Here is a 21,235-nt window from a genome sequence, read left to right as displayed (position 1 = left end):
GAACGACGTATATTGTGAGAATAGCGGCCGGATACACAATAAAACGGAAACTCTGCACACAAGTCTCTCGTTTTTATATGAGCCAATAAAAATGACTTCATTGTATGGCCGCTTATTTTGTATATTATAGAAATCGTACCGAGTTGATTTTACACATTTTGCTAGTGATTGACATCAGGACATTTCCGATTTCTACATCATTTAAATAATATTACTATCCATAACTTAATTTTATTTTCTAAACAAAATACGAATACTTTTAAGATTCACTGACCGGCTCTTCGCCCTTAGCTACACATGATAGTTACATTGTGCAATTACAATAATATTAGAATATGAATTGGAGGAAATGTAATATAATTTTTATTTTTTTTCGAAATCATGTTACTGAAAAATGTATTCCAGGAGTATGAAAAAAAAAACATGTTAGCATTTTATTTTCTATTATACACAAAATATGACTCAAGTCAAGCGATACGATTAAATGAAAAAAAACCTCGGTGTATTAGGTTTAATAACACGAGGGCATTTTGTATTATTAGTAGGCTTTGTGATATCAGAAATCCGATTACCGACCGTTTCACCTTCTGGGTTTATAAACGAATAATTACTATTATTTTTGGTTGGAAACTTTTCATGATTTTCTTTTATAGTTATAGTGTGCACAGCGTTCGTCGTACATAATTTAATTTGTTTTTTCTTGCCGTTGCATTTATGTTCGACCAATGGCCGTAATGTTTATTCCAACGCGTGCACCTGATAACCCGGTGTGTACAACAATCATCGCAACTTGCGGTCGCTACCTTTATAGTCAAAGGTACACGCCTCGTGGTCAAAATATAGAAATGCAATAAAACGCAGGACGGACTCACGCACGGACCTTTCGAGCCGTCGTATTTAAATAATTATACCGGTCGGTAGATGCCCGAAATAGAATGTGCCGGTATTACAATAATAATAATAATGATTATAATAACAGTATGCGCATAATAGTTGCGGCGTGGGAAGTTGCCGGCCACCACCATACCTCACAGCTGAAGGTTGGCGTTCCAAGCTCATGTTATTAAACGCAGGTAGTAAGGTTGGGGTGGTGACCGAATTCTGTGTATTATTTAAATGTTTCCCGTTTAAAACATTGTTGTTGACAACAAAGTTGAAACAAAAGTAATACGATAACAACACGAACGGAATTTCCATCAATATTTCTTTGAAAACGACCGTGTTGTATGGACTCTTTCATTGTATACTTATCGAAAAATCCATTGTCTCCGAGTCAAACACAATAAAAGTGCACCAAAGGACAAAGCTGTCTCGTTGCTGTTGTCATTGTTTTCTTTTGGCCAATTTCCCGTGCAAAAATACACATGTCCTTCGTGCGCCTTCTCCGATCCGATTAGAAACTCTTTCGACTTGAATACAATTTCGAACCAGCTCGATGATCATCGATAACAATAATAATATTATGTAGACATTGGTCGTCGACGGCGCCACAACTCCCTTTAAAGTTCCGCAGACACTGCATTAACATTGATTCATAGCGGCACAAACGCAGAATACATTCCGTTGAATTGTGGAAATAAGCTTACATTTAGGCGTGTTACACATTAAAGGTTTCAAAACGATACGATCCGCTATAATCTCGTTCACGAACTGGAAGCCTCGGACGAATTGCGTCGGACGATATTGTAAAACATGTGGCCTGCCGTTGTTAAGCTAAAACGTTTTAGAGTATTTTCGCAATTTATTCGGCACGCAACAGTCAATAGTTTAATCTCTAACGTGTTGGTAGAAAAGCTTCTGTTCTGTTAATACGGTGTCCAATAACGGTCGACCGGCCGTGGTAAACGATCGTAGACCATTCGGCTGTGTGTTAATCCGACCCAGACGTGACTCGATGCTTACAGTGTGTGTATACTATATACATTTAAAGAAGACACCCATTGTCTTTAACGCGAAAAAAGAAATCTCTGTTCGGCGATATTGTCAACGAAACCTCCTCTCTCTAACGGTACGATAAGGGTCATTTACCATCCGGCTAAGAGTGAACACAATACGTGTAGTCTTTTGTCGCGCATCCTTTACGGACAAAAACCACTTGAAACAGTACTGTAAATCTATACAATTTCCTAGAAAGTCGAGCAATAAACTGACCGATGGGTTCTTACCTTTCTATTGCCCGGTTTTTTTTTTTTGTATAAAATTTGAAAATTTGTATCCTCTTTGGTTATGGAAGTGAGTTTCAGTAATTCAGCCTATAGCCATTCCGTCATCTAAGCGGTTAAATAAATGTCTATTTTCATTTGATATCGACGTTCAACTTAATATTAAAAGGCACGTGGGTATACATACATTACTATTAAAATAAGAAAATATATTAGTTTTCAAGTTGTGGCGAGGATAAAAAATAAGAAGAAAGCTCATATCATGTATAAGAAGATTTGAGCTGAGGTTTTTCGCGCGCCGTCACGAAGTGGTTTCGACGAGTTTTTAATAACTTTTCTGTGGCAACTTTTAAAAGTACGGCGTCTGCTGCTTTGATATACGAAGGTTTTAATCCACATGCCGATTGCATTAAACCTTAGGAAATTTAATACATAAAAATGAAGATGTATAAAAAAAACCGCCTCGCTACACTATACGTGTATATATATTTTTTTTCATTATTTTAATAATGGGAAATCTTTTATTCGAGTGCCGCGGTTGCGAATAACAATAATTTTTTTTCATATTGTTATTATACAAGTTTGAACACTTTGAAAAACAACAGCGACCATCGGTGTGATTCATTTTGAATGTCTAGAATATTGTTTCTTGTCACCTTTTGCAAAAACCACTGAGATGAGAATCCTTTTTTTTTTTTATTACAATAAAAAAAGCGACGTCAACAATAAATAACAATAAAATGACAGTCACATTCATATACACAGACTTTGAGAGCTTGTTTGTTTTCGCAAGGCAGTAATGATAATATGAAGCTTACTATTAAAAAATACAAGAGAGAGAGAGAGAGCAATCACTGCGGTGCAGTAATTTTCATTAGGAATTATGGCGTGTGCGTTATACTGGTGCCGCCGTCAATCAAACATTCTGCAGTTCTATTTTTTGTATAACGTGATTGCCAGTCCCTTATGCCATCGAATTCGATTAAACGTTTGGAACGACATGGCAGCGGATGGATTTCCGGGCTCGACTCTACGGGTATCGTCAGTATTACCGTCCAGCATATTGCAGTGGCAGTCGACCATTCGTTTTCAGTGTTTAAATCATATTGCACATTTCCTCATGGGCCCGGCGTACATTTAACTTGGCGTTTTTTGGTGGCGCTCCAGTGGTCACGAAACACAAACGGTATTTCGTAGGCACTTAATTTCGACACAAAGCGGAAATAAAACAAACCGAAACTCATTAGCATTTTCTGTCGCATCTCGTGATAGCTATTGCTCGTGCCCCCATTTCTTATCTACTGTGGTGCCCTGAACATAAACCTTAATTACAATTGGAAACTTCCCAACAAACGAAGAAAACGTATGGCTTTCTTACGTAAAACAGTAGCCATTTTCGTAGCAATGCACTAAAAAACTCTACGCACCGTGACTATAATGGCGAGTGCAGCGTTGGTATTATGTAGAAATAGCGGCGGGTCACGGTTCAAAACGAGATTTGCTAAATAAGTTTAATTGCTAAACGCGCATTTGTCGCAACTCTTCCGCTTCACGCCAACGACTACACGACGATCCTTTACGATGTCGTTACACGCACACGATAACATTAATTTCCCATTCGTAAATAACAACTCTTATCAGTTCAAGAAATATCAATTAGATAACGGTCTCGTTTAGTCATAAAACATATTAATGAAACAGATTGATAATTATATTTGCAACGCGTTTTGTCGTCAATCATGATTATATTTAATCACTTCGTCGTATCGACATGACGAGTACTCGCCGAACACCGAAGCTGTTAATTTGCCTATCTAGAACGCCGTTTCACTAATAACCGAACTTTTAATAATCATAAGCGCTTAAAAATTCGTTATTATCAGGAATTAACTTTAAATAATTAACACTTCAACTAATTACGGTTAATTTTTTTTTTTTTTTGGTTAACTATCGTTGCGATTTTCTAAATTGGTATCTGAGATATGATAACATAAATAAACTCCTCCGTTTGTCTTTAAAGTATTAACGACTTTCCAATCTTCATTTGTTTATACAAAATAATAATAATAATAATAATACGCGCAGAAATGTTATTAAATTACAGTTGAAATATTCAAATAATAACAAAGCCTCTTACGATCACTTAGGCAGGTTGTTTATTATTTTGACGTAAATAAATTTGCTTATGTTATTTTGATGAATGGAGTCGAAGAGTTATTTAAACACTCATTCAGTCATAAAGTTAATAATGTAGTCTATCTCGCCGTTCTGCTAAGTCGCTAGGCCGACGAGCTCAAATATAAACCACTGAAGACTAATTTGCATTCAACGTCAAGGACCCCACGTTAAGGCCTACTCTTAAATTACACGATATGATCGCAATAATAACGACAATTTAATTAACCACTTAGTCAGTACGATGTGGTGTTATATAGTAATATAATAATGGTGTACCAAGGACGGGGAATTAATTGAAATAATTAACGTTATCGATGGTAGCGTTAATCACCTCGGCGTACAATTTGAGTGGAAAAATTATAGACGGTTTTACACAGAGCAGCTTAGTAGGAGGGTGTTATTTCTAACGAGTACATTGGTTGTAGTTGGTAATTTTCACGGGCACCGGTAGTAGACTAGGAAATATTTATATAATTTATCCGTAATGAGTACATATTATTGAAAAGGTCCACTTCAGTTTTCAATCGGCGTAAAAATTAGCATTACGCCAGCTGAACGCGCCTAGAGAGCCAATTACATTCATAGTATACCGCGATGTCGTATGCATCGCGTGTGCTATTTATATGCTATGTTGCTTATCATGTTTTATTTATGAACCGTTTTTTTTCTTTTTCAGGATTCGGTTTCGTGACGTTTCACTCGGAAGACGTCGTAGATAAAGTCTGTGAAATACATTTCCACGAAATCAACAGTAAAATGGTAAGTGCACGTCCGCGTTTAAGGGGAAGACGAGAGTCTGTCAAAAATAATTGTTTCACTAAAGCTAAACCGCATGAATGGAAAGTTGTGCCATTTCCCAAGATGATTCATTTTCCAAATACCGAGTGCGCGTAGGCATTATCTATCACTCTAACCTAATTTCTAAAAAATGGAACAACTTATATCCAAGACCCCGACGGTAATTGTTGTAATCTTCTTACGGTTGGTGGTATTTTATTTAAGTATTTGAATATATAATTTTCTCGTATAATACCCACTCAAAAACGATCGTAAACTCTCGCGGTCGTGTCGTCTCTCTCGGAGAACCGTAAAATGTACGTACGTTATTATTGTGTGTAAAAATACACTCGTTCGGCGTACGCATTTTAACCATTTGAGTTAATTACGCGGTCGACGACGGCGGTGCAAAGCAGAAATAATTATTCTAAAGAGAATTTCCGTCGCATTGTTGGAGCGCCGGAGTTAAGTACATTATTGTGGAACCCAAAGGCGTTTGTTGATTCGTTTGACTGCGATTAATTTACCCGGTAAACTTTCGTCGCTCGTTGTCGTATAACAGTAATTAAACAAACGTATTATCTTCGCTCAAAAGATGTTCAAGAAATTATATACTTTCATCTAAACGATTCCGACACGCTTTAATTTACTGTCCATACTCAATTTTCTTATGATCATCCGCTAATCTAAATTCTCGAGTCAAATGAAATTTTACGACAACAAACTCCAAAATTTAACACACTCCTATTGTTACATGTTTCTCTCAAAGTCGTGAATTACTTGAAACTACTTTGGACGAAAACTCGAGTAATACGAAAACAGTTTTCGAGTTACTGTGTCCCATTAATTAGTGGGAAATGAGCGGCTCTCGTTTGTAAGCTCGATATACTGGTCGTTGTGTATGCGTACAAATGTTTGATGTCAGCAGCCTGTTTGTGACACTAATAACGTGGCACATATATTAGTACACAGCGAGTGAGTAGAACTCGAGCAGTGGTCTCCCACCGCAGTCGAGTATTGTTGCAACGTACAGCGATCGCTGTGTGCGGCACATGCACATGACCTGATTATGCGAAACCAACAAAATTGACTTTTTTTTATATTTACTTAACCGGCGCACAGTGATTTAGTATGGGGAAACGGTGTGCTAGTTGCAAATTTTGGCTTTAAAAGTCGTGTCGCGGTTCGAAAAAAAAAAAGGAATTAAAGCACAGAATTTGCCGTAACGAGTTATTAATGCATAAGAGCATTAACTGAAGATCGAGTGGTCTTTACCGCCACCAACACCACCACCGCCGTCGAACGCACACTAATCATTTGGAAAGGGTTGCACTCGTGTGGGTTATTAGTATAGACTGCTCGGAGTATTCATTATATTATTTTTATAGCGCACGGATTCATTTTTTTTTTTTTTTTTTAACAAAAAAGCACCGGAGGCATGTGGAAGGTAAAGGCCTCGATGGAATTGTTTTAATCTCCACAAAACGGCCGAATGGTTTGAACGATGATAGTAGTTGCAGAATTCTGAGTATATTACACTGCAGGTTAGAACGGTTGGTGAGCCGATGGTTGTGTGGCAGATCAGTCGATGCGGGTGTCCAGAGCTAATGTGCGCAATTAATTGTTTTCCGGTAATTAATATTTAGTCTGGGCTTTAATGTTTTTCGAAGGGTTAATTTAATTTTACACTGCCGCCGCTGTCGATGTGCTTTCCGATGAACTACTAAGCGAAGTGACAGTTGGTGAACGGGAAAGAAGGGGACCTTATCGACGCGTTCCGATCGAATTGAAAATAATTAATCTTCCTATTTGACATTACTTCAGCGCTACAAATGTGTAAAATACATGTACATACACGCATAAGAGCTGCCGGGTTAAACATACACTCTGCACATATATTACAACAATAATATGTAAATATGTCGGAAACTCTGACCGTTTAGTAATTAAAAAAAAGGCCCAAATATTGCATAGCTGTATTTTAAATTATTTTTCGTTAATGGTTGTTCCTGTTGCGGGATAAAAAAAATGTATATATAAATTCAGTAGTTAAAAATAAACGTTAGATTGCCGTCGATTGTCGCTGACCCCATTTGTGTCGGCTTTTGTTTTTATCAAAATTTATGAAAATTAAGCTCCGGTTACTTAAAACAATATGGTTGCTCATGTTAAAACTGTTACAGGGGTGAATAAATATATTTGTTTTAGTAAAATTCTATTTGAACTGTAAGTTCAACAAAATAATATTTATGTCGTCGCATACGTCGGTGAACGTGTTGAAAAATAAAAAATAATAACAATACTTGTCTCTCATTGTTCTTGTGGGATCAACCTTGTTTTCAATTGATTGTACTTGCTGAAAACATAAATTTACTTTCAAGTACTCGAACGGAATGTCATCAAAGTCGGTATTTTTTATAAAATGTTCCTCGTTAACAAGACACTGTACTTGAATAAAGCAAGAAAGAAGGCTTGTGTGTAATATTAACATTTTTTTATTTCCTTTATAAAAAATGTACTACAATTTTTTCCCGTTTTCTGTGCGTGTGATTGTTAGCATTTTTTTTCCACTGCTACTTGACCTTTATAATGACTGAATTTTACGATATTACTTCGGGTTTGAGTTATAATGATTGCGTATCAAATTGAATTTTGTAATGATTGATGTAATTTTTTTACTTATCTTTCCTAAGAAAATAAATTTCAAACAAAAATCGCCAAGATGTATTTATCATAAAAAAAAAATACTGTATTACGAATACTGATGAAATAAATAAATTATTCATTTTTCATTGTATTAAGATTTTATTTTATAAATAATGATAAAAAATCCAATTTTGTTTTTCTTTTCTTAGCATTGAACAATTTGTTTTTAATCAATATGAGCATTTTTTTTAATCAAATTATTGTATTTTATTGGTATAATGATTTATAATTTAAAACTTATTGTTATTATTTTTTTTTTTAACTAATTTTAGAATTTCTGTGTAATCGTATGACACTGTCTCGTATTAGACGAATTTCAGGCCGTAAGGTCAACATTCATAATACTTCGTAATGTTTCTATTTTTTTTTACACAAAATGCGTTTTACCTGCTATTTGCCGGACACAGACGTGTATATATATTTGGCCACGTAGGCAAGATTTTTGGAGAAACAGTCGAGGTAAAAGCTCTATTTTTTGTTTCGTTTCAATCAAATAAAAACGTCAAATGTAAGGTCACCCGTAATCACATTGGGATTCTTCGATATGATTTGACGTTTGAAAATCTTGCAATCGGATATTTGTAAATGATCACTCATAAATCATTTACATTCAACCAATTTAAAATTAATAATTTAGATTGATTTCGCAAATATATTTTTATTATATTGTTTACTGGACAATCTACTAAAGAGCTACTCTCCGAAAATAAATGATTCCGTGTAGACTATTTTCTAGTATTATTGAAATTGATAATTTCCCACAAAATCGACTATGACGATAATAATAACGGAACTTATGACCTGTAGAGTAGAATAAAATAATATTGTTACTGGTCCAATCCTATGGATGGTCGACAAGCGGTCACCATAAAAACTGCCATGGCCAGTCATAGGGGAAAAACAGACAATCATTGTTATTAAAGTAGAATTTCCAGTCTGGTTGTCATGAAATACAAACGCACGTTGTCCCTGCGGTACGGAAGTTTAATGTTACTCCAATGATGCCAAAACACAAAGACACGAGAAAAAAATATGGGAATAGTATCAAAAGTGGCGGAGGGAGAAAAATTGTATGAATGACCTTTTTAGTGGTCGCAGAATCCTTTATCGAAAAATAACAGCGCAAACATTCGGTCGTATGAATAATGGACCGGTGTCGGTGATCTGTATGATAGATGATAGCCGACTAATATCAAACACAACTTTGTATGTCAATGAATTCCGGATATTCATTTTGTATAAGTAAATATATATATATATATATATGCGCAAGTACTTGAATGTAATCTTCTTAGCATAATAGATATTTTTGTTCTTTCTTTGGAAAACACAATTGTGCGTGGGCATTATCATAAAATCGAATTTAGCCATCCAATAACAATATGAGATAAATATAATTTATTTTACAGATGTATTACTACGCTGCATTTGATATACATATCTATCTCTAACACAATAACTTTTCAATCAAAAACATCATCCCTTTTCATACTTATGAAATACCGATTTTTTTCATTCTGAATTAAATTTTACATTCCCGGTGTACTTTCCTAAACTATCATCAACAAGTCGTTGATAAACGAATTTTTCCATTATGAAATACTAATATAACTAGTGAGTAAATAAAAAATGTATGTACGATTTTATATTTCGTAATATATTATCGTATTGCAACTACTATTGTGCAGTTTGTGCAATTTTTTCTCTTGTGTCGTTGAACGAAAGTCGTTGACGACGCTGGATCGATTAGCAATTACAATTTTGCATTATTTTTTTGCCCGAGTGAAAATAATATTGCTGGCATAGAGGAAAAATAAACGTTGGCGGTCGATTTCAATGCTCTTGTAGGCGTAATATCCATGTGTAATGTGATTATCATTATTATAATATTGTTTTGGGCAATAGTTCTATGGTATGAACGATGTGGTAATGCCGAGTAGACCTGGAAAATAGAATTTGCTGTAGCTTCCGTAACTTGAGCCTCATCATTGACATTGTCCTCGCCATCCCATTCATTAGAGTAAAATTACAATGTTCTACTAAACAGGTTATCGCCTAATAAGTATTACTATGAGTCTACACGTCATAGAAATTTCGTCAGACAATGATAATTAGTCCCTCGTGTCATTTTAGATTCTCTTGTAACTAAATACATGATCCATTGAGTTATAGAAATTATTTCAGTTCATTAAGATCATCACAAAGACCATTCGTGCTAATGCAATCACGTGTAATATTAAAGCTCCAGTAAACACGCTTAGGTATACGTGGCACACAATTAAATAATGCGGATGATAATAATAACCCACGAATTATTATTATAATATTTGTAGGTAGCCCAAGTAGTTGCCAAACAAGCTTTTATCGGGTTACTCCCAAAAGACCTCTTTCAAATGCTTCGTGGAATTTAATCTACGAAAACAACCGTTCGTTAAAATATATTTAGCGGTCTCGACTATTCCAATAAGATATCGTCGGCTATCTATAAGTTATATTTATCTTAAGAGATATTTAGTTGGGAAAATCCTTAAGAGTGTTGTTATAACGACTATTTTTTTTTGCATTATAACCTCAGCCACTATTAATGTAAAAACGTATGTGAGATGAGAACATGAATTTTGTGAATGTTTCTTTAGTTCTGATGTATAAAAATATATCACGACATCAACAATTTAAAATATCAAGTCATCAGTTTATTAATCACGAATTGCAAAGGTTAATCTTATTTTCCAATCGTATTAAGGTAGCTAACGTAAAAAAACTATTAACATACATATCAAAAGCCGTCGTGAAAATTTCATAAGTTAAATTTTAAATGGGCTCTTTGAGAAAACCGGAGTTTTTAAATGTTTTTGTTATAAAATGCCATAAACGCGTTATAACTTAATGCATTTCATTACAAGTCGAATGGCGATACGTTAATAAAGTGAATAATGCGATGGTAAAGGCTGTGCAAGTCTTCATAGAAATTATTCAATGAACATTTTTTATCAATAATATCTAAAGAAAATATTAACTGATTTTTTATTTTGCAGGTGGAGTGCAAAAAGGCACAACCAAAAGAAGTCATGTTGCCAGCGAACCTGGCGAAAACGCGTGCAGCGGGCCGTGGCACATACGGTGAGTTAATTATATTAAAAAAACCCGGTGCGGGAACGTGTGTTGGGGGCCCGTGCTCTCACGTTTGTCATCAACATCAATACCAACGGCACGCGTTGCCGTCGTCCGGGACGCCGATGTCGAGTGCGGCGGCCGCAGCTGCCGTGGCGGCCGCGGCCAACGCTCACAATCTCCATACGTCGACAGCCGCGGTCATGGCGGCACATTCCACGGCACCCGCCCCGCTCGGTTACCGATTTGCCCCGTATCCGCTACCAGCACCACCACATCACTTTCCGCACAACCATCAACACCATCAGCACCAGCAGCAACAGCCGGCCGGATTGGTTCACGCCGGCTTACCAGTGATCAGTGCAATGCAAGCGGCAGCCGCGTGCAAACGCCTGTACGCCGTGACCGGCGGAGGCGGCGGTAACGGTGCTGGTGGTGCCGTTCACCGGTTGCCCGTCAACCATCCGGCTCAACCGATAACCGCTTTCAACGTGTCTACGGCCGACGGCTTGGCTTTTGCTGTGCACGGTGGTGGCACTGCGGCCGTCGAAATGCCTTCGGGCCTTTATCAGTCCATACCGATAGCATTTTAAACAAACTAAACACATAATAACCCTAACGCATTTGTTGTGAATAAAATTATGCACAATTAGTAAATAGAATTCCTTTCCAAACTGTATCGTTGTTAACTTTCGCCTATCACGTATAACAAAATTAAACCGTAATGAGACTTATGTGTTGCCGACTAAATAAAACGCACGTTATTTTTCATAAATTATATTTCTAATCCGAACAGTTTATTAAATTTTATCTTTGTGTGTGCATTTGTTAATTCCGGGAGAGCTTTGGGACTCGTGTAGCGAAAACCAAACTATTGTTCTATTGCGGCCCATGTTAACCCGACCAAATTGTGGATGTACTATAGAACAGTAAGTTATCAATGTCTGATGTGGCCTGCTACATTGTTGGTATTTGTTGACGATTTAAAAATTATTTGTATTTGTATATTTTTACCGTTGTTGAGTAAATTCCAAGTAGAGTAAATTAATTTATGTCACAGATTTTTATTTGTATTTATTATATTTGAAAATTAAGTATTGTTGTGATCTTAGCGGTATTGACGAGTCTGACGAATGACAACTAATTAAGTTCCTATTATAATTAATCTATATAAATTAGCGTATAACCAGTTGAATTACGACTACTATTATTATATCATTGAAGCAATAGAGTAGACTAGTTTGTGTAGGATAATTCCGTTAAATTTGTTACGAATGGTTTATCGTTGAAATTATTGCAAATTTGTGGTCTCAGCTAGTCAGTTGTACGATTTAAATGTGGTGGCCGTTCGAACGATCGAGTCAGCGAATTCCTCGGAGGTTTCAGCCAGACGGTAATTTAATAATGACAATCGAACAAAAGCGTGTCGCAACATATTATAATATTATTGCGCAACACCGTGTCCAATGAGCCCATGAAATATTTTATTTTTTTGCGTCAAGATGTTCCATAGTTATCTCTCCAATTGAGTTTTCTAACGTAATTACAACGCACATTCTTTACCGGATTTTGTTCGGACTATTAATATTAATTATTATAATTATGTAATGGTTAGTACTTTCTTATCGTTCGTGTCTCGAGTGTTTTTTTTTTTTTAAAAACCTTAATAAAATTTTAAATGACTCTGGGTAACTCGCCGTCTGCAGAAATCCAAAACATTCAAACGGTTTATTCATGTTTTTAATGAGTTGAAAATGTTGTATTTCTATGTTCTTCAATCCGCGTTTTCTCGTGTAATTAAACGTCGAGTATTCTCTAAGCGTTCCCGCAAAATCTGTGAACGTTTTTATTCCAAAATATTAATGTCAGTGTGGCAGCCATCGCACACTTTTTGCCATGTTAACACGATTGTATAGATTCATAGATTGTAATACATATTATTATTATTATTATTACTATCTGTGTTGCGGTAGCGTATAAAAATAATAGCGTGGCTTTTGTTAAGAATGTACATCGTTTAACGGACCAAACACATTTATATAAGATTTCTCGCCATACTGACTGACATTAATCGGCTTATATTCTCCAAGGCATTTTAAGCCGTTGCCAAAACCCGATCAATATACTTTTGGCGCTTTAAAAAAATACTATATTTCTATCTGGTCTAAACTCCATCACCTGTCCGAGTTATAGACTGGGGCCACACAGCGGCTGACAGGTTTGCCTGGTGTATTAGAACTCACACGTGCCACCTTGTAAAACGATATTAATATATCCAACAGGATAATTTTTTTATTAGTTTCTCCGTAGAGAAATACTTTTATTAGTTACCGTACAGTTGTCGTATTGTAATAATTGAATTGATGCATTATTGTAAAACATCGTAATTAAATCATTCAAAGTATATTAGCAAAGTAATATTAGCTATTAGTCATTTAGCTAATTTTTTTCATTAATTGTATAGAAGTAATTTCGACATAATTATTATGTTTAGTAAAAAATGTAACTGATCACTTTAGATATCTATACAACGTTAGTTTAAAAACTATAAAAATCACTACTACTGTATTACTGTTAGTAGTTTTTTAATCAATTACTTCCCAACGTTTCCATTGGACTAGTTAGCGTTTATTTTCGTACGAAATTGCTTTAGAGCTAACCGACCGATAAATAATTTTATTTGAATAAAATAAAGTTAGTTTCTTAGGTAACAATATAGTTTTTGTTTTTCAATTTAAATATATTACATGTGCAGTTTTTTTTTCTATCTCTACAAATATTTTTAGAATTCTTAAAACGCATTCGATCGCTTGTGTTGAAGTAGGATTTTTTCTATCGAAAAATATAGATAAACTCGTTATGGTAACACTCTTAACATTTTTAGAGTTATTATTATTATTTTTTTTTAATAAAATAGTAGTAGAGTAGTCTTTAAAGCTCTCGCGGACAAAAAATCGTACCCAATACTAGTCAGATTTTCGACCTTACGGTCAAGCGATGCAACTAAAAAATGTACTACTCGGTCGTCCGTCCAAACGCTAAGTTATAAATAACAGTGGGATATTTAAAAAAATGATGCTAAATAACAATAATAGTGAATTTATTTGAAAAATTAACAACGTTGATGTTTTTTTTTTGTGTAAATAAAAACTCAATTACGTGTGTTGACTAATTTTTGTTACTTTTTATTTTTGTTTTTAGATTTCATGTGGCCACTGGGAACCTTGCCCGATGGTGAGTATCTAATCGTTTGGAAGTTTTTAATTTAATTTAATCCGACGGTACCTATGCGCCGTGTGGAAATCATTAATTGGTTAAAATTTAACGGGCATGTACGACTTCTCCGTCATTAGTAACACATCATGCCGAGACTGATGTGCTTGGTCGTTACAAAATAATAAACAATGCGACCCGACTCGGCCGCGACAGTGGAGGGCGAGGAGATGGAAGGGGCGAGCTCGCACATATCGTACAATAGAGACCGTAAGAGACTGGGGCTGATTGGTAAATCGGCGAACGAGTGTAATGGGGGAGATGGGTCTCAGACAGTGACAAATGATACGGTACCGCCCCTCTCGCGTCCCCTACGCACGCGGGGAGAGCGTCGGTGCAAAGGCCTGACACACGCCGTGCCGAGTTCGCGCATAACAAATTATCCTAAGACACGACTAATTCCTTTATCGTGTCCGGCGGTGGCAACGGTCGGTCCCATCGTCGTACAATTAATTCGTTCAATACGAGTGTTGTCGAAACGATTTATTTCGTTCATAATTAATAACATTCCAACGCTGACGTCTCTTATGTGTTGCGTTATAAAAGTTCAGGGTACATTTGGTTTCTTTTTTTTTCTAAAAAAAATTTAACTCGCTATTGTTAAACGAACGACGAAAAGTTGTCTGTACACATTACGGAGCCTTTTGTTTAGCCGCGCACTTAGGGTAGCGAGGGACAAAAAAAAAAAAAACTACTATTCTGGAGCCATTTTTAATTACGGATAATAACTTTGTCAGCCGCCGTCCGAGTCTCTCTCTCTCTCTCTCTCTCGTTTTTAAGCCCCTTGTCACTTTTCCCGAAAACGCTACAGAAAGAACGCGGTAGTTTTTTCAATGCGTACTTCTGTGTACCTATACATGTACACGTTTATCCGACAAATGGATTCGTGTACGTTCAAACATTCAGCGACAGTTGCTGCAAAGACGGATGATCATCTCGTCTCGGTCCACCCGTAGGCATTACTGTCTTTTTTGACGTACTTTCGGTGTAGATGGATGGGATATGTACATAAATAAAAAAAATATCGGTGTTCATCCCTCGCGCGTTTGAATTTTTTGGCCGCAAGAATCACGAGCGATATGGACGGGCGACGACGAATCGCCATAATGAATTCGCGATATCAATCTTCGGTAGGAAAACACTGGGCGGAATAGGCTGTTACATGGTCTCGGCACTGCCAAGAAAAGCCATTATTTATCTTCAGTAATGTCTCTATGTCACGCTGAAATGCTTTTCAAATTTTATCACCCGAATTCCAAACCGTTTTGTCGTAGAAATCGCGCACTGCTCTCGCGGGTACAGTGAAACGATTTTCGGTTTGCCAAACATTTTCCCATCAATTTTGTTTATAACAAGTGTTGCTTTACCATCTTTTCAAAGAATTACTTTTGCGAGTTCACCGGACTCGTGAAAGCTCTCCGGGTAATTTGATTACCAAAATTTAATTTCAAATATTTGACGACACTTTATAGTTGATTTCCACACTTCAAAGCAAAAGTTTTAACGATATGATTAAATTACAAGGGGAGAATCATTAAAATTTACCGTTATATCATACAAGACAAACCGTTTAATATTACGTTGCCATTTTTTATTATACGTAACGTTGATGAACAAATTTACTAGAAAAACCGTAACTGTTACAAGTTGTCAATCGCTCGTTGTGTCATACCAATTTCAAAGTAGTACCTACTTTGAAATCGGCACCCATTGTTTAATTAGTGCTGCCTATTGTTTATACTAATGCACATATGTATTTATTTGTTTAGGTTTTCCAGCGGCTGCGTACGCTGCATATGCCTCCAGTCGAGGTTTCTCTGGTTACCCTAGTTTCGGACTTTCATATCCAGCAGGTAATAACCACTCGCAGTTGACTGTGCTTCCTTTTCCCGCACTGCTTGACCATCACCACAATCACCACAACACCCATCCCTTCTATATGCATGCCATGCCTCTGTGAACACATAATATGATTATTAATAATTTTTTCTACCCCAATTATAATATTGTTGCCTTACCAACAATAATAGTAATAATAATATATTTGGCTGAAAATCCGCTCGTCCCGGGCCGAAACACCACCCGCATAATGATCACTATCCACTGCCAAAGTTCGCTGTTATTATTGCTATTGTGTATAATAATTACTGTTACAAAAATGGGAAACGGCCAATTACATATTAACGCTTCTATAATAATTATAAGCTATTAATATTTAACCGGGTGCGTTGGCTTTAAATTATGTTTGTTGCCCGAGAGGCCTCCCACAAATGAATTCGAACAAGGACAATAATAAATTAATTTTTTTTTTTTTTTTCGTAAAAATGTATTAATTAAACTTGAAAATTGAACATTGTTGTGAATAATTTTTCGGTCCGGGAACACACGGCGGGACGGTTAATGAAACGCTAATGAACAATTCGACCATTCATAAATATCAAAATTATAAACATTTCTTTTTTTATAATCACATCGAATCTTGTATTGTGTCTGTACGCTTATTAATATTTTTCTTTATATATTTTTTATGATACTGTGTAAACGTTGTATTTATTTTTGTGTAAAATTATTGTTTTTTGTAATGTGTTTTAATGGCTACCGCTGTTAATATTATATTTTATACACTACCGCCGGCGGTATGTCCACAAACGTCATGCTTCCAATTTTAATACGGTTATTGGTTTTATGATTTTCATTGTTATTGTTTTATTGTACATAAATTACTATCAGTCGACAATATAATTGTCCACTTGTTTGTGTTTCCTATGTGATTCAAAACTCACTAATACGAGTACCGTTCACACATATTTTTTTTTTTTTGTAATAATGAATTATTTTGCGAGTAAATTATATAAATAAATTATTTTTTTTTAGTGCAGTCATAAAACTGATGATATCTCTTTGTAATATTAACTGTAGGTTTTTTTTTTCGCTTCGATTAATCAATGAACTGTAGAAATAAAACTTCTCGGTTGAAAATTATGAATACATAAGGTTTAGGTTTATTCGTAGGTTTATTGTTTATAAAAAAAAAAACCAAAAAAAATTATATTATTATATAGTCATTTTTCCTAAATCAATTTGTATTAGCAATCTTTACCTAATTGTCTATTAGTGTTTAATATAGTCAAGAATATAAGTCTGGTGTTTGTTAGGAAAAAATAAATATTATTTGTACAAATCTTAATTTAGACTATGATCATAGATGTGGAAACTAATTTTTACATTATAGAAATGTGTGTGTGTAAATATGTCGAAATTTTGTTTGTATATTTTTCAATCAAACATTTTTCTTCCATATGATCTTTTTGTTACTTATTTATCACGTCTCCCCTTTAAGTGCGTTTTGGAAATTTTTATGTCCACCAAAATCTGAGTCAATCATATCGGTTTTAACTTAATATCACAAATAATTGAAAAATAATTAATCAAACATTCTGTGATAAATACAAATACCTTTGTCCACCGTTTAATTTATTTGTATAAATCGATATTTAATTATTTATTTATTTATTTTTTTTTGTATTGCTTTTCGACATTAAAGCTATGTTATTATGTTTGTTACCAACAATTCGGTATTTAATTATACTTGACATTATTTTTTTGATTTAATAACTAAATGGGGTTTCAATCAAATAAAATATTTAAAAGAGTGATATAATTTCAGAAAACTTTTCAATATTATAGACATATTTTTTGTTTGATAATAGTCAATATTTTATAATAAAAATTTTATTTGGAAAAAATGGTTAATTAAATTTTTTTTATTATTAATATGTGATCTATAACAAATAATTTTCTTTAGACTTGATTGAAATTAATCAGCAATAAATTAGTATTAAGCCCGAAAAAAACCCCATTTTATTAAAAACTTATTATTAAGAATATTACTGTTAAATTAATGATACTCAATTTTGAGTTATCGCTGTTAATTAATTAATTATATTAAACATTTAAGTATTACTATGTACTTTATGTTTGTATTAAAATAATTATATTGTAATATCTCATATACATTATATTATATATATATATATATATATATANTAATTGAAAATAAATTATTGATAATATTAATGAAAAAAAAAACAATGTTTTAATTCATGTAGAATATATGTGAAATATTTTTTTTTAATTTGTTGCCAAAGACTCATCCATTCCGTGGACTAATAAATTTGTAATTGAAATCAACGGCGAGGCTCTTAGGTATCAACAACCCTAAAACTCAAATTTAGTGTTTGCTGGCAAACAAATTTTATAATGTTTACTATATGCTTAGTATGCTATAATAGGCTTAATCAGTATGTCTACAGGAGCTGTAATACTAATGTAATTTAGGTAGACTCTGATGTTATAATAAACCATTTACTTTAATGACTTGACGTACATAACATTAATAATTAAATTAGCTACACACTCCTGTTGGTATTTAGAAATGGTAGTTAATCATTAATTAAAACGAAATAATCATTTTTACATTAAAATCAATATACTCTATTTATCATCACTCAATGACATGTTATCAAAGTTGTTTTTTTTTTGTAACGATTTGTAGGGGTCGCTATAATTGGGACCAGACCTCGTTGCGGTATTACTCCGGCTCAATGCCATAACGGTAAATCTCAACAAATATTTTCATTTATTTATTTTTTACTTTGTTTTCAAATTAATACGTATTTGATACCTAATATATATATATATATATAGTGTAGACGAGATCGCCTTATGCGTGTGTGTATATTCGCAGTTTGGCGACTAACAGTAACTTTTATTATCGTTATAAAATGCTTACGTTGTTCTTTTACATGTATTTACATGGAATTAGTAAAATAACACTACACTGGAATATCTGGTCGAGGCTTTAGAAGTATACACGATATTATCTTCCACCTGCGGTCAACCGTTTTGTACTACGGCCCCCGTGCAGTATCGACGTTATATTTATTATCATTGGCTGCCATAAAAACGATTAGTGTATTATGTTGTTTTAGCGAACGGTGTAATTATTATTTTATCCACGCAACCACTATTATAGTAGAGCACCATATAGTTGATTTGTGTGCACATAGATTACATTATATTATTATTATTATTATTATTAATATCGTACCACTTGAAAGTGTACACCGTCCGATAACGTTTGGTAAACTATCCCATTAAAACACCGTGTACAGTTTGCATTAAGATTGATGAGTCTTGGACACATATTCGTTAGCTTTCCTTTTCAAACAAATGTTCTTTTTTTTTACTGGATTTTACCAACTCGAACGAGAGACGGAAATCGCAGTGGGTATCTCTCGATATGTTCCTTAAACGATCGCTCGGATATTTCCAGTGGTACTACACTCGACTATTACCATTCCTTCGCATCTATAATAATAATAATAATAATATCCGATCTTGTGTATACATATACACACGCAGGAGCAATATATAGGTGCTTAGCCATACTTACCTTTCTCGCCGGAAGTGTTTGGCCGCATGAAAAAAGTCCAGATGTTTCCTGGCTGTTTGTGCTCTCAGATTTATAGACACGCTCACGAGTAAATATTCAATATCGAAATTTTATTTATGTAAACGTATATAAACGTATTTTTTGTATTATTATTTTTCTTTTAGCAAATAATACAAATGTATGTCGTTGCTCGTCCCCTCCTCGTGTATTGTTTCTGTTTGTAATAACAAAACTAGTCAACGTAGAGGGAAAGAGGAATTAAAGTCTGGCGAATAACTTTGCGCCGCGTATACGTTTAAGTTTTATCAGTGTTTCATTCCATCTCTCGGAATAATTGAAAAGTTAAAGTTTAATCGAATTTAGAAAGCGGTTGAGTATATATGCTTATGAAAGTAAACAGTCCACGTGTACCGGCACAGTTCTTGGCCAGACTTTAAACGTAGTTGAGTATTATTCAATTATTTTGTATGAGTAGTGTTATACTTCATTACTATTGTACCGTTTATACTGTTGTACTATTTTAGCTTTAAATACTTTAATCTCAATAATCATTTTGTACACTTCCGATTTATATTACAATGAACAAATCTCATCCCGTACGAATTGCAATTGTTTTAAAAAGATAAAAATTTAAGTTAATCATCCGATTCAATGCAAATAGAAACATTTGACGCGTTTGATCTACTGGACGTGATTGAAATCGATTGTGTACAACTCGGTTAAATATTTTTTACAGTGTGTTAGATTAAATGAATTCATAGATATTGTAATAGTGTACTACGTTATGTATTTATAAAGATACATTGTTTTTTTTTTTTGTAATGAATTTTATAATGGTAGTAAAACAATTAATATTTAGATGTTATTAATATTAGACAAATATTTTAGATTGTAATTCATTGGAGTAAACGATAATATTTATACATACCTACACACACACATAATTTTAGTTTGTTTAATATAGTACTAGTAATTAAACTGATAAATCTAATGTAACTATAACGATAGGTATATTAGAGTTGCGTTTTATCCTCTAGAAGTGTTTTATTGCTAGAGTGTTACGATTTATTTTTTTTAGTTCTTTGTTTTAGCTAATTAATATCGCTGTTTGTTTCGAACTTGAAACGTTTCCGATAGATTTATTATAATAATATTGGAATTGTACAGTTGTATGAAAAGGACCAATAAGCGATTCGAGTGTCTGGAAAAAAAAAAGGCAGAAGTTTGAATAGTTTTTTCTTTCTTAAAACGCCGTTAAAATAATATTCCGTTAAACTTTACAGTAACAGATTAGGGTAGTTTTTTTACTGCTTACGATTTACCCAGACCGCGTTGACGGGATATAAGTATATATATATATTTTCCTGCCTACTGCCACTGTTTAATAATTTTCCGATTACGTCCAACTAAAACTAAAAAGATTAAGCTGTAAAGCATAGCGCTCGTGGACGCTTATTTATTCTGAATATTATATTCAGTTAATTTATTTCACCAGATGGTGGCGACGATGCCCACGACAAACAAATTCCGCCGGCCGGACTGCACAGAGATGATTGATTATCTATTTTTCTCT

General features: G+C 34.3%; 1 protein-coding gene across 13 annotated transcripts in view; it reads left to right on the top strand.

Annotated features, from left to right (window-relative positions):
* Positions 1 to 21,235, top strand: part of LOC126901815 (RNA-binding protein Musashi homolog Rbp6) — a 223,821-nt gene that overhangs the window by 191,548 nt on the left and 11,038 nt on the right. For 8 of the 13 annotated variants that reach the window (XM_050678613.1, XM_050678615.1, XM_050678617.1 and 5 more), the window contains 5 exons: positions 5,017 to 5,099; positions 10,859 to 10,943; positions 14,136 to 14,168; positions 15,977 to 16,060; positions 18,763 to 18,822. In XM_050678613.1, the coding sequence (XP_050534570.1) occupies positions 5,017 to 5,099; positions 10,859 to 10,943; positions 14,136 to 14,168; positions 15,977 to 16,060; positions 18,763 to 18,822 (345 nt within the window). The remainder of the gene's footprint in view (positions 1 to 5,016; positions 5,100 to 10,858; positions 10,944 to 14,135; positions 14,169 to 15,976; positions 16,061 to 18,762; positions 18,823 to 21,235) is intronic. The other 5 variants (XM_050678616.1, XM_050678620.1, XM_050678621.1 and 2 more) reach the window with 1 other exon arrangement.

Source organism: Daktulosphaira vitifoliae, unplaced genomic scaffold (genome assembly GCF_025091365.1).
Source record: "Daktulosphaira vitifoliae isolate Bord-2020 unplaced genomic scaffold, ASM2509136v1 Scaffold_3, whole genome shotgun sequence".
Classification (NCBI taxonomy): Eukaryota; Metazoa; Arthropoda; class Insecta; order Hemiptera; family Phylloxeridae; genus Daktulosphaira; species Daktulosphaira vitifoliae.
Note: the sequence above shows the minus strand (reverse complement) of the source record. Positions and strands in the feature narration are given on the sequence as shown.